The following is a 13,222-nucleotide window of genomic DNA, read 5'->3' as shown; positions in this document are numbered from 1 at the left end:
TGTTGTATCAACAGGGTGGGATGATGGGGAGGGTTGCAGCAGGTTATGTATCTTTCGTCAGCTGTGAACTCAGCTTTCAGCCTTGGTTTATCACAGCTTCACATGAGGGGGCACCACAGCTCTCCCTTCACAGAAATGAGGTAGTTAATTAAGGGGGTCTTGTTAAAAGGCGTTGGTCTCTGTCGGCATCCTAAAAACAAACATATGAGGCAATCGTTCTTCCTCTGTCACCAAGATTTGTGCATTTTCCATGGGAAGGGGTAGCAACAAAAAAATGCTCCAAAGGACCCATCTGTCTTAATTGGCTTGTGAAGTTTGGGTCTTCTGAAATTATTTCTATATAAACATGCATCTTGCACTTTCAGGAAAAGTAAGCTGGCAAATGAAGGGAATGGGTGCAGTGTGGCTCTCGAAGCTCCTCTTTCAATAGCCACATGGTTTTGAAGATGTGATTCAGAATCTCAGTATGCCTTCCATATTTCAGTAAGAATTACTATGTAGTATATTTTGTACTAAATAAAGTGATTTTCTCATAAACTCCTTGGGGAAAAGGTACGGATGGATGTAAAGATCAAACCAAATGTAAAATCATGTTAAAATTGGTCAGAGAAGTGTTGCTAATAATGGGTACAGAGAAGAATTAATGTCATATCCTTTTGCTTCCCAGGCAGTTGACTTCAGTACATATGCAACCTACTTGTCGTTATTCTTCAAGAAATTAATGTGTTGCCTTTGCAGTATTTTTCTTCATCATATAGATAACCTGCCTGATATTTGTTTATTTTTCTTCCTTTTTTTTTTCCTTCCAGGCCTTCTGCTTTATCAAGTAGCCCAACATACCCAGAACTTCCATTCCTTCGAATTTCCCCGCACCGAAATCCTGCTGCAACATCAGAGTCTCCCTTCAGCACCCCTCACCCCTACATTAACCCCTACATGGACTACATCAGGTCCCTGCACAGCAGCCCATCCCTCTCCATGATCTCGGCAGCCCGTGGCCTCAGCCCAACAGACGGTGGGTTAAGACAGGCTTCCTGTTTTCTGTCATTGTAGCAACTTAAGTTATATTAATCTTGTCAACATTTTTTTCCCCCTCGTTCAAAGCAGCTTCAGCAGATTTGTCAGACATATTCATTATGTCATAAATGTTTCAATACTTCATCAGCCGATCATGGCTCATTTGTACATCTCACAAATGTTGAAACTTCAGGGAGAAGGAAAAAAGAAAAAGAAAAAGCCCTGTCTCATTCAAAATTTATGCTGGAAGGGTGATGTGTGTCTTGTGATATCTTTTGTTTGTGGAACTGACCTCGGATGTGATTCTGAGCTCCCAAAAAATCCACTGCATCTGCTCTGAATTGAGCCAGATTCTTCATGAACGTACATCAATGTATAACCATGAAGTTCTTCAGGCATAAAAGGCTTGTTAATTTAAATAGTGGTTTTCAATAGTGTTTTTCTATCTTACAAAGCATGAATTGGCTCGTTATATTTAGCCAATAGTTCTGTTAAAGTTACGTAGAATTATTTCAGTTTATCCTAGCCAACAATATGGCCAAATGAAATGATGCTCATGTAGATGTGGCTGATGATCAGGTCTGTTCCTTTTAATCTAAATATCAATGCTTTAGGTCTTGATGTGATCATGGCCGTTACTTTCCAGGTTATTTGGCTTGAAGTGAATTTCTGTAATCAGTCTTGTCATTACTCTGGCACATTTTCTATTCATTTCAGTGGGAATTTTGCCAAAGTGAGCCATGAATAGAGTTGCAAAAGGCTGTCTTGTTAGTAGTAGGTTTTTCAGAAATGGAGTAAGTAGTTTGACATTTCAAAACTGTAACATTTGCTGAAGAGAGCTAAAATATAACGTTCAGAAGCAGCAACTGTGTAGTGAGGATAATAAAACTGTTACTTTAACTATGGGCAAGATCTTCCCAGTGTATTCAGAAACTTACCAAACAGAGTTAAACTGCCTTTAGCTGAATTTGAAAAATGAGCACTGCACCCTATCTAAACGGATAACTAATTAATCCTCTCTTATCAGAATATATACCTTTACAGTTAATCCATTAGTTACGGGCACATATTCTTATGAGAATAAATTTTAATGACCTATTGTCAGTCAAGGTGTATGGCATGCACATAGGGCTTTCCTAGCAGCACTTTGGATGTTGCATGAATTCTTGCTATTTCTACCCTTTTTGTTTCAGCCAAAGTGTTTAAAAATATATATTTTGAAGGAGCAATTGAATGCTCAGAAATGTAAGTTTTGACTTTGGAAGCTTTGGAGCTTTTGCTATAGGATAAATGTGATAGAGCTATAATGTCATGGCATAAATTGGGAAAACTCTTGCAATGTATATTTGAGCTTTTTCACAGGAACTAATATGCAGAACATTTTACTGTCTTTCCTTCAATACTGTTCAGGTGACATTCCTGCAGAATTTCATTTATGCTTAAGGTACGCTCCAGTTGCACACACAAAGGGAGGTGTGAGGGAAACCATCCATCACAGAACCTTATGACATTAGAATCATAGAATGGATTGGGTTGGAAAAGACCTCCGAGATCATAAAGTCCAACCCTTGGTCCAACTCCAGTCCCTTTACCAGATCATGGCACTCAGTGCCACGGCCAATCTCAGTTTAAAAACCTCCAGGGATGGGGAATCCACCCCCTCTCTGGGCAGCCCATTCCAATGCCTGAGCACTCTCTCTGCAAAGAATTTTTTTCTGATCTCCAACTTCAATTTCCCCTGGCAGAGCTTGAGCCTGTGCCCCCTTGTCCTGTTGCTGAGTGCCTGGGAGAAGAGACCAACCCCCACCTGGCTAGAACTTCCCTTCAGGGAGTTCTAGACAGTGCTGAGGTCACCTCTGAGCCTCCTCTTCTCCAGGCTAAACACCCCCAGCTCCCTCAGCCTCTCCCCACAGCACTTGTGCTCCAGTCCCTTCTCCAGCCTCATTGCTCTTCTCTGGCCCCGCTTCAGCCCCTCAATGTCTTTCCTGAACTGAGGGGCCCAGAACTGAACACAACACTCAAGGTGTGGCCTCCCCAAGGCAGAGTTCAGGGGAAGGGTCACTGCCCTGGTCCTGCTGGCCACTCTATTTTTGATCCAGGCCAGGATCCCATTGACCTTCTTGGCCACCTGGGCACACTGTTGGCTCATACTGAACTTCCTGTCAATTAAACTGTGTATGTTCTTGGTCTCAGGTACACCATCCTGAACTTACTTGCAAAGATGCAGGCACACAGTGCTATCTGAGATACTCTGGGGTGTCTGACCTGGCATCCAACTGACACTCCAGAAAGGCAGAGATCTCCCAGAGGTGTCTCAGGGTAGAATTTGGCTCCAGATTCTGGCACTTTAATGTAGGTGTCTAGAGTACAGAAATCTGTATGTGATCTCAGTGTGCAGCTTCGCCACTGGAGCCCAGTGAGTCCTAGGGAGTGCAGCCAGTCAAGCCTTAGAGAACTATTCAGTTGCCCTGGTACAGACACTTGCAGTGTTAACAGCTGAATCTGGAGCTCCATCATAACTATGATGTTAAGATTTGTCTGTCTGCCGTGTAGGTGTTTGGTGTCAGTTCAGGTCCCTCAATCTCAGCTGCCACCTCAGAAAGGCAGTTTTCTCCTCTAAGGCCTGTCTCATACTTGCCAGCCTCATGTAGGTATGTTGGATACTCACAGGCTTTCAGAAGACACCAGACATTCATGTAGTTGAATATACTGTGTCTCAATGCTCATCCCCTGAGCTTTGATCACTGCCTGCATGTACAACCTTAGTCTGTCATAAGTACAAGCTAAATTTCCTAGCTTAAATCTCTTCTTCGGGTTTTAAACAAATACATATTACTTCACTTTTCCTGTAGTCTCACAGCTCATCTTTGATCAGTTACCACAGCCCAGGTGCTGTGCAGCACCCAGTGAAAATACAGTAACTTGATTAAGGCATTGAAGATATCTCAGTCAAACTACATGCTATTGGAAAGCTACAAGTTTGTTCCCTGAAATCCAGAGTTTGCTGGATGATCAATCAGGTATACAATGAAATGCTCTTTTCAGATGTGGGTTCTTTGGATCAAATAGTCCAAGTCATGGCCTGAGCACTGCTAGAATACAAATAAATAACTCCTGTGATTTTAAGGGGTACATGGACATGATGTACCAATAATGTAATGGACACCACGGCTTTAGCTGTATTTCATTTGAACTGTGAAGACTTGGAAGTTGTTAGTGCTCTTCTGAAAGTCATAGTGAGATTTCTCTTGCTACTCTAATTGCTTGAGGCCAGTTAGATAATTAGGTCAGTGTACTATTGGGCTCAGTCAGTTGACTCACAGATCTGGGGATGGCCAGGAGCCAAAACAATGTGGCACATAACGAAGAGCAGTTTCACATTCATTACAACTCTTGCCAGCCCTAATTAACAACTGCCACAGCAGCAGGAAGAGTGGAGTGTCCTTCTGTCTTGTCCCTTCACCTGACCCAGCAGACCTGGTGGGCCACAGGTGGCTGAGGGTTCCTCTGAGGGTTAAGAGAAAGCATAAGGATGGTGTGTGTAGAGGAAGGAGTGCTCAAACAAAGCTCGGCAGTGCCCACAGTGCAGAAGCAAATGTCTCCTCTTGTGAAAAAAGCAGGAACAAAGCTGAAGCTATCCGGGAATAAACAGGAGAAAATTCAGGGATATGGGCCTTCCTGCTTAACTTGTTTCACCCTTCATGTGATACATCATTAAGTAGGCTAATTTTTGTATGTTTGAGGAAGGTAGTAAGAAATGATCTTTCAAGAGCACCAAGACTGCATCTTGGCATATGGAACATTTAGTAATGCAATTATGGGCTCGCTGTGTTTTCTGCAGCAGTTCATTTTAAAGTTTGCAGCCAATGTTATGGTTAGTTAACCCAGACACTTATGTCAGAAGGCTCAGGAAGTATTTTCAGTGTGTTTGGAAAGATACCGTGGTTGCCCACTACTGTAAAACTTTAAAATTACTGATTCACTTTGAATTATTTATATTTTAAAATTTGGCCTGAATAATTTCTTTACTATTTCGCAGAAAGTGGAAAGATTCTATTTAATTGTGAAATCAATTTGCAATTTAGAAAAAATACCAACAATTTTTAATTTATCTCAGCTTGGTTTTTATGCCATTCCTGTTCCTGTCTGATGTCCTTCTGTATTTGATATAGACAGTATTTAACCTTTTAACAGCATTAGCACATTCTTTAATTTTACTCCTTAAAAATAAAGATGAATTACACACTTCAGGAATCTGCTTCTGAGTAACCTGTCTCCAAACTCCAATGCCACATTTACTTCCTTCTACTGTAACTGTTGATTCTTTGCTTCTAAAATTTGCATTTAAGATCTGATTCTCTAATGAAAATTTAAATTATCCTTTCAGTAGTGCTGCGTAAATAACAATAGTCAGGTTAAGTTAGTAATTCAAAGAATTTCAGCCTACAGTTTCGTTTTCATTCAAGATTCAAATTTCTGAGATTAAAGAAACATCTCATTAAATGATATGAAAGAATATAAAAATGATCTCGTGGTATATAGCCCATTAACCTAAGAAACCTGAAGTGTTTCAGGAAAACTTACACACCAACTTCTAGTGATGAGAATGTAAGGAAATTTTAACTGTTTTGCAATTGGGACAAGTAGAGAGCAAAGAGAGAAAGGCTGTTTACCTCAGGCTGGATAGCAAGTTAGAACCAGGATCAGGGAGAGGGAGCTCAGCTTATTTTATGAGTTCTTCTTGCACAAGCCCATGAAATGACCCTTTACTTACAGTAGCCTCTGAAGCCTGCTGAGAGGAGATGATATTAAAGTGAAGTCAATTTTTGTATTTGCCCGGGGTTACCAGTTACCTGAAGACATGCTTGTGCACTGCAGGGGAACAGAAAACTTGCTTGTTATTTTTGCAGGAGAGAAGGGCTAATACAAGGTGTTATCAGAGAACTGCATCACTCCACTGGTGGGATGTAGAGCCTGTCCAGGCTGTGGTTTTGGCTCTACAAACAGGCTTGTGTGTCAAGTATGTTTATATATGAACTTTGAAGGATGGAATGGCCTCATTCATTCATTGTCCTCCAAAAAAACTGACCCTGTGTTGTTTGTGAACAACTATTAATTGTCCTGCAAACGTGCTTTACCCCGTTTGCTCATTAGCATAGACACAAAGGGACTCTGTGAACGAGAATCTTCTAGTCCCCTAAGTAAAGACTCCAGAAACTTGAATGCTTGAATGTGGAAGTTCAACCACATTGTTACCTTAGAGACAGATTCCTTTGGATGAGGCAAATGGGAATAAAACCCTAGGAAGGTTTTCCTGCTTTTTTATGTAACTAAATAAATCATACTAGTTTCCATTGCTGTCAGCCTGTCACTTTTTGAGTCATTTAATAATAAATGTAAAAATATGAGATCACCAAGCTCATTAATATTTTGTGCCTTGCTGTTTTTTTCAGTGGTGTCTTTACAGTATCATTGGTTGAAATACATTGGCCAGTGATGGCGTAATGCAGACACTGCCTTACATTGAAAAACAACCAAGGGGTTTTAATAGCCAGAGAAACCTGTGATAAAACTTTCCTTCTTACGTCATTAATGGCAGTTTTATGTTGTTGTTTTGTTTTTTTTTCAGCTCCACACGCTGGTGTCAGCCCAGCTGAGTATTACCATCAGATGGCTCTGCTGGCAGGGCAGCGCAGCCCCTACGCAGACATCATCCCTTCTGCGGCCACCGCCGGGGCTGGCGCTCTGCACATGGAGTACCTGCACGCCATGGACAGTAAGTGGGAGCTTCTACACATTTAGACACTCCTGCAAAGGAAACCTGCTCTGACCCCAAAGGCCTCCATGCTGATAGACAAGTGGGAGTCAACATAAGCCTCCTCATGAGGCTGGAGGACCAGAGAATTGATTGCCGAATGTACAAGGGTTATGTCAAGCCTAAAAGTAAACTTTGAAAGGAAGTTGGAAGACTAGTTCAGGGCTGCTCCTGAAAACAGGTTATAAATTTTATTTCCAGCAGGGCTTGAGTGCTTTTGAAAATGTCCTTTTCTATTCACAATCAGTAACTCACTTCCATAGTGAGGCTGAGTATTTCCCTGATGAGCCCTCTGTTAATAGGAAGTTTGCATCTGTTTTTCTGGTAGGAGAGCATGCCCCCCACCTTTTTGGAGAGTGCTAGCTGTGCTTACAAGTTGTGTATCATAGACCAATACATATTGAGACCACTTGTAAGGTGAAGCAGTTTGCTGAATTCCCAAGGATCCTGACTTAGTTTTCCATAGTATTAAGAGCCTTCTCTATCCGCTCAGCATCTTTCAGTCCTTTAATCTGTTTCTATTTCTCTCTTGAAGGAGGGAAACAGAGGAGCCTGTTCCAAACTGTTTCTTACTGCTGCTTTTGATCAACTAGAAGGGATTATGCACAGCACTCCCCTCCAGTCACTGGTGCTTTTATGCATTTCAGGATGTACTCTGTTCCTTCCAATGAGGGAAGTAAAAGATGGTGGCAGGAAAAGGTGGTGCTTGATAGTACAGATCAATACAATAGCAATATACCACCTTGTTTTCCTGCAGATTTTTAAACCTTTTATTTGCATGCAGTTCCTTCTTGCTGCTTTTTGGCTGCGTGCTGTAGTTGCTGATCTCGAGGAGTGTGGGATGGGGAAGGTTCATCCCTGGAACACACAGGAGTATAGATAGCTAGCCCTGCAGAACACATGCCCTGGAGTGTGAAGTAGTTGACTGACCATTAATTTTTACAAGAATCCGGCAAGACAGATAGTTGTGAAACTGGGCAGGAAAGCTGTTTTCATTCTGTTGCCTTCATAGTGAAGAATTTTTTAAATTCTGTTTTGGTTATCAGTCTCACTGCCCTGGAAGGCTACATGAAGAATTTACAGTAACATAACATACCTTACACAAGTAGCCTGGACTTAAACCAGAAATTAATGTGCAGGCTTCAGTACTTGAAAGCTTGAGACTATGATACTTCCTGGTTTGGATATTGAGAGGAATAGGGGGAGATGAGGGATGCTGCTAAAGCATTGGATGCATATTAATACTATCTTGCAGAATGGAAGCTCAGCTATGCAGGTTTCAGATAATGCAAATTTGCTGCTCTGTTCCAGCTACAAGGACAAATCTGCAGCTTGGATGAATGGGCATGGTTTCACTGAAGTAAAAGGATCATAGAATTCTAGAATAGTTTGGGTTGGAAGGGGACTTTGAAGGTCATCTAGTCCAACCCCTCTTTCAATGAGGAGGGATATTTTATATTTTCAATGGTTTTGGTTCCTATTGTGAGGGAATCCATGTAAGTAGCAGTACCAAACCACACATACTTGGATGCAGACTTACTTGAATGGGTTTATTCAGCCTGTGGAAACGTAGATACCCTGATGTATGCCAGAAAACTTAAGAAAAACAGAAGACATTGCAGCACTCATACAAGTAATGGCATTTGCACAAGGATCTTCACGTGTCAATAGAGATTGTGTGTGCTGTAATCTATATAGATTTGCAGCTTGTGCATCCCAAGAGTGTTATCACTTCTTACTTAAGGGGAAATGTTTTGACCTTTGCCAATAACTTCAGCCCATTCATAAAAGGTGCCTAAACACCATGTCTAATAAGGGTATTTGTGGTCAGGAGCTTTAGCTATGATATATTTGAAATGCACACTTTAATTTGGTTTGTGTTTGTTTTTAGAAATTAAGATCACACATTTGGGATTCATTATAGCAGCAACTTTTCAATTAGGCATTATTTCAGAGTTAAAGACAAAAAAGTGTGTAGCACTATTATGCAAATGGGTTATTTTTAAACAGTAAATAGAGAATTAAAATAAGAGTGAATCCTAGTGAGGTCACTCAGCTCACCTTCTGTATTTGATGAGAATGTGTTTAGTCAGGCAATAGCTGCTTTTATCTAAATAGAGAATGAAGTTACCCTTTTACTTTGTAAAAACTAATTAAAGCTATCTTAACTTGCATGGGTATACAGTAAATTAATTGTCATTAAGTAGGAATCTGAATGTCCTATCATTCATCATGCTGAAGAAAACCCCTTTCTTCTTTGTCAGATTTTTAGATTAGAAACGAGAACAAAACAATTAGTGGGAAGCTGATATTAAGACTTTTAAAACAACAATAAGAATGCCCATGTAGGCATTTAATAACAAAGTACAATGATCAATGCAAAGCAATGCCATTTGTTTGGGTCTTTCTTCTTCAGGATTTGTGTGGTGATCTTAGAAGTACTTTTTCGCCTTTGCCCAGGCTTGTCAAAGGAAACACAAGAGACATGAGTAGTTTCCCTCATTATCTGCTATCAAATTCTGAGCAAGTTGACTCAACTGACTGAAAGGCTGCTGCTCATTTATTCCACACAACCACCAAATACATACAACCAAGACACTGTTCTTTTGTGAAGCAAGTCTGTCTCCTAATTGTGTGTTTATGCAGCATCTAGCACAGAAATTTGGAATCTCTGCCCCTTCTGTAGTGCAAAGAATAATTCCAACACCAACACGTGTTACATACAGTTTGTGGTGTAGTTTGGGGACTTCTGTTCTTTTCTCTGGTGCTGGAAAACTGATTTCAAAGTGGAAGAAGTGTTAATCAGAGGTGAAATCTTGCCTAAAGGGCAGTAGACTTCTTGAAGATCTGAACTTCACTGTCCATGAACTGTTTAATACATTGTGGAAGAATAACGCCAAGATTATGGATGCTTAATTGTAATTTTCTTCCTCCTGTCCTGAGTGGGTTTGTTTGATAGCTGCATTTTTCACTTGTGGAGTATTTTCTATTCTTTTAAATAGTGTTTGGTGGAAGACAAGCATGTTCCCTGAAGTTCAAGATTGCCTTTGAGGCTATTAATATCCTCACTCAGGTTAATTTTTGGCTGTGCTGGGAGGTTTCTTCTTTTCAAAGTATCCAGCACTGACCTAACCCTTTTGGTGTGAGAGGCACTGGTAGTAACCCAATTGGGCTAAAGAGTTTGGCCAGTTGTGATGGGCTGACCTTGGCTGGATGGCAGATTCCCACCAAGCTGCTCCATCACTCCCTCTTCTCAGCTGGACAAGGGAGAGAAAATAAGATGGAAAACAACTCTCAGGTTGAGATCAGGCAGTTTGCTGAAGCAAAAGCAAAAGATTGTGCATGCACAAGCAAAGAGAAACCAAAAAAATTTATTTATTTCCCTTCAGCAAGCGTTGTCCATCCCCTTCCAGTCTGAGGAGCTTTGGGCTGGGTTTGATTTCTGGTTTTCAGGCACAGTTGGAGAATGAAGGTGGAGTATCAAAGCTATTCCTTTTCCTGTCATACTGATGACAGATGTATGATTTTGAAAACTAAGACAAAATTTATGATAAACTTTGATGAAATGAAAACAAAGGTTTACACATCTGTAAGCAGAAACAAGAAGGAAAAAAAAGAAGATTTAACCTCAAAAAAACTTCCCATGTTCGCAGCCTCCAACAAAAACTACTGCCTGAGACATGTTCAAAGAAATTTGATTTAAAGGAATGTAATAAAAAAGGTTTGATGAAGTTTGATTTAAAGGGATGGAATAAATGATACATGTCTGAAGATTGCCTTATAAATGATTAAGCAATGCTAAAAACTTCAACTCAGAAATCAAATTCATGGGCAAATTTGCTGGATGGCATATTCCATTTTTGAAATTTATGATGGAGATAGATATCTGTTATTTTAGAATTGATCTCCACCTCAGAATAAGATCTTTTCTTCTGGCACCTGCTTGAATTTTTGTCAGCACACTCAAGTATTTATTGTCAGCTACTGACTTCTGATTTCTGGAATGTCTACTCCAAAAAGTTGACATTTGGAAACAAATCTTCACTGTCAGCTTCCATTTGCATGCTTTGCCAGAGCTGATTGTCTTTTATCAGCCCTTGCACAGTGAATCAGTGCTCCAGTATTTTTTCATTTTAAACAATTATCAAGTAGAGAATGTAATACTTTAGTGAGAGAACATTGTGAGCAGATGAACGTCTCAAATTGCTAAATAAATATTGAAGTGTTTGTTTTTAAAATAAATGCTTGGCCAGGCTAGCAAGTTTGTTTTAGTATTCAGAGGCTCTGACAAATTGTGACCTATTCCTTTTCATAGTGGCATACTAACTGAAACTGATGTTATGCTAAATGAATGGTTTAGCAAATGTCCTGTCATGAGTGGCCTGCTCATGCTTAAGTCTTTTTAGGCATGTGAAACCTAATTAAACCACGAAGATCTGAAAAAACAGTAATTCCATTTAATTGTATTTTCCACTTTGAAAGTCGTGACCTCCCTTGAAGTGAATCCCTCTCTCTAGTGGTCAGACTCTGTAGAGCTTGTGCTTGGGCTCAGCTGTTGGCTCCTGCTGAGAAGCAGAAATATTCCCTTTTTGCAGGATCCTGTTGGCCCTTAAGCTTGTTCCTGTCCCAGGTAGATGATAAAAATTGCTTAATTCCCAGACCTAGATGAGGCTGCCTGGAGGAAAAGGGGGAGCCTGAGAGTCCTACCTGAAGGGAAGTTCTGGCCAGGTGGGGCTTGGTCTCTTCTCCCAGGCACTCAGCAACAGGACAAGGGGGCACGATGGTCTCAAGCTCTGCCAGGGGAAACTGAAGTTGGAGAGCAGAAAAAAATTCTTTGCAGAGAGACTGCTCAGGCATTGGAATGGGCTGCCCAGAGAGGGGGTGGATTCCCCATCCCTGGAGGTTTTTAACCTGAGATTGGCCGTGGCACTGAGTGCCATGATCTGGTAAAGGGACTGGAGTTGGACCAAGAGCTGGACTTGATGATCTCGGAGGTCTTTTCCAACCCAATTGATTCTATGATTCTGTGTTCTGAAGCCCAGCTGTGAGGACTGTCTCTCTCCATCACTGGCAGCACATCTGGTGCATCCAGAGCGGACACAGGGGTGCCCTGTCAGAGCTGGCAGGCAAAGGGAGGGTGTAATGAGCAGTAGGCAGAGCTGCAAGAGCCATGGCATGGCTTAGGCAAGGGGTAAAGGAGACGGGTTCCGTCAGGAAAGGGCAAGGAGGGATATCTATGTGCAGTGTTTGAGACTCTGCAGGGAGTGAAATGCCTGTACTTAACTATCCCCTTGTAAAACCATAATAACCTAAAAAGCACTTAAATTAAATCCTCATCTGGGGCAAATTGCACTGCAAGCACTAACTTCAGAGGCATTGTTTTAACTCATTCTGGCTGAACAGTCAGCAGACGAGAGTTGTGGGTGAAAGATGTAAGTACTAATTATTACTATTTTTGTTTTACCGTGACATGTATATTGTATTTCCTTATTAGATACATGTTGCAGTTTCTTATAGCTGCTGATCATTGTTGTTTCTCATTTTAGCACAAATAAAAGTTCTCTTTTTTTGAAAGACATGAAGCACTAATAAAATATCAAGCAGACACAGTACAATGGCAAGCTCCTAAAAAGGAGATAAAACAGATAACATAAAATAGCATGTAGCAGCTTTTACAAATAAATAAATGGCCATGCTTGAATTTTAAATGATGGATCAAGAGCATGAATACTCATTGAAGGACAGGAGCAGAATGGATTAAGGCCTGTTCTGGAGACAGAGCAGGAAGGAACCAAACTCTGTATTACCCAGATGCCAAAGAGAGTTGATGCTGATGTTGTCCAGCTGAGGAAAATCTAAGCACAGACCAGGAGAAGGGCTGTAGATGGAGATCTGATCACACAGTCACAAAAGCAATAAAATGGCAGTCTTTAATACCACATTAAACTCTCGGCTAGCATGCACAGAAAGAAGGCAAACTCACTCAGGTGTGTAAAGAAAACATAATACCAGGTTCTAATCCAGCTCAGACCTTGGGATGGGTCTAATTAGAGTGTTTTGGGCTCTTCTCCTGATTAATGTTAGACATGGAAACTTAAATACCCGCTAAAAATGGTGCTGGACACAAAGACACAGACAAGAATTGGGAAAGACAGACCTATAATGGAGGCCTGTGGCTAACTGTGAATTATTAGCAAGTTACAGAGAATGTCTGGGACTCCAGGAGAAGGAGTTGTAAAGTGGGCATCAAACCCAAGACCTGCATGACCCTGGCTGTCAGGATCATTAGGATTCAGTCCTTTACTGCAGGTTAAAGGGATTAAAAAAGTAGAAGCAGCAGTGCTGTTAGAGGAAATGGTTCAGTACGCAGTGGGGAAGCCAATTCTCTCC

At 41.0% G+C, this 13,222-nt stretch overlaps 1 protein-coding gene across 3 annotated transcripts in view; it reads left to right on the top strand.

Annotated features, from left to right (window-relative positions):
• The window catches only part of GLI3 (GLI family zinc finger 3), a 291,398-nt gene that overhangs the window by 218,030 nt on the left and 60,146 nt on the right, over nucleotides 1-13,222 (top strand). For all 3 annotated transcript variants that reach the window (XM_071559578.1, XM_071559579.1, XM_071559580.1), the window contains 2 exons: nucleotides 810-1,015; nucleotides 6,647-6,793. In XM_071559578.1, coding sequence (XP_071415679.1) covers nucleotides 810-1,015; nucleotides 6,647-6,793 — 353 coding nt within the window. The remainder of the gene's footprint in view (nucleotides 1-809; nucleotides 1,016-6,646; nucleotides 6,794-13,222) is intronic.

Source organism: Pithys albifrons, chromosome 7, assembly GCF_047495875.1.
Source record: "Pithys albifrons albifrons isolate INPA30051 chromosome 7, PitAlb_v1, whole genome shotgun sequence".
NCBI lineage: Eukaryota > Metazoa > Chordata > Aves > Passeriformes > Thamnophilidae > Pithys > Pithys albifrons.
The sequence above is the reverse complement of the archived record's forward strand: the minus strand, read 5'-3'. Positions and strand labels throughout refer to the sequence as shown.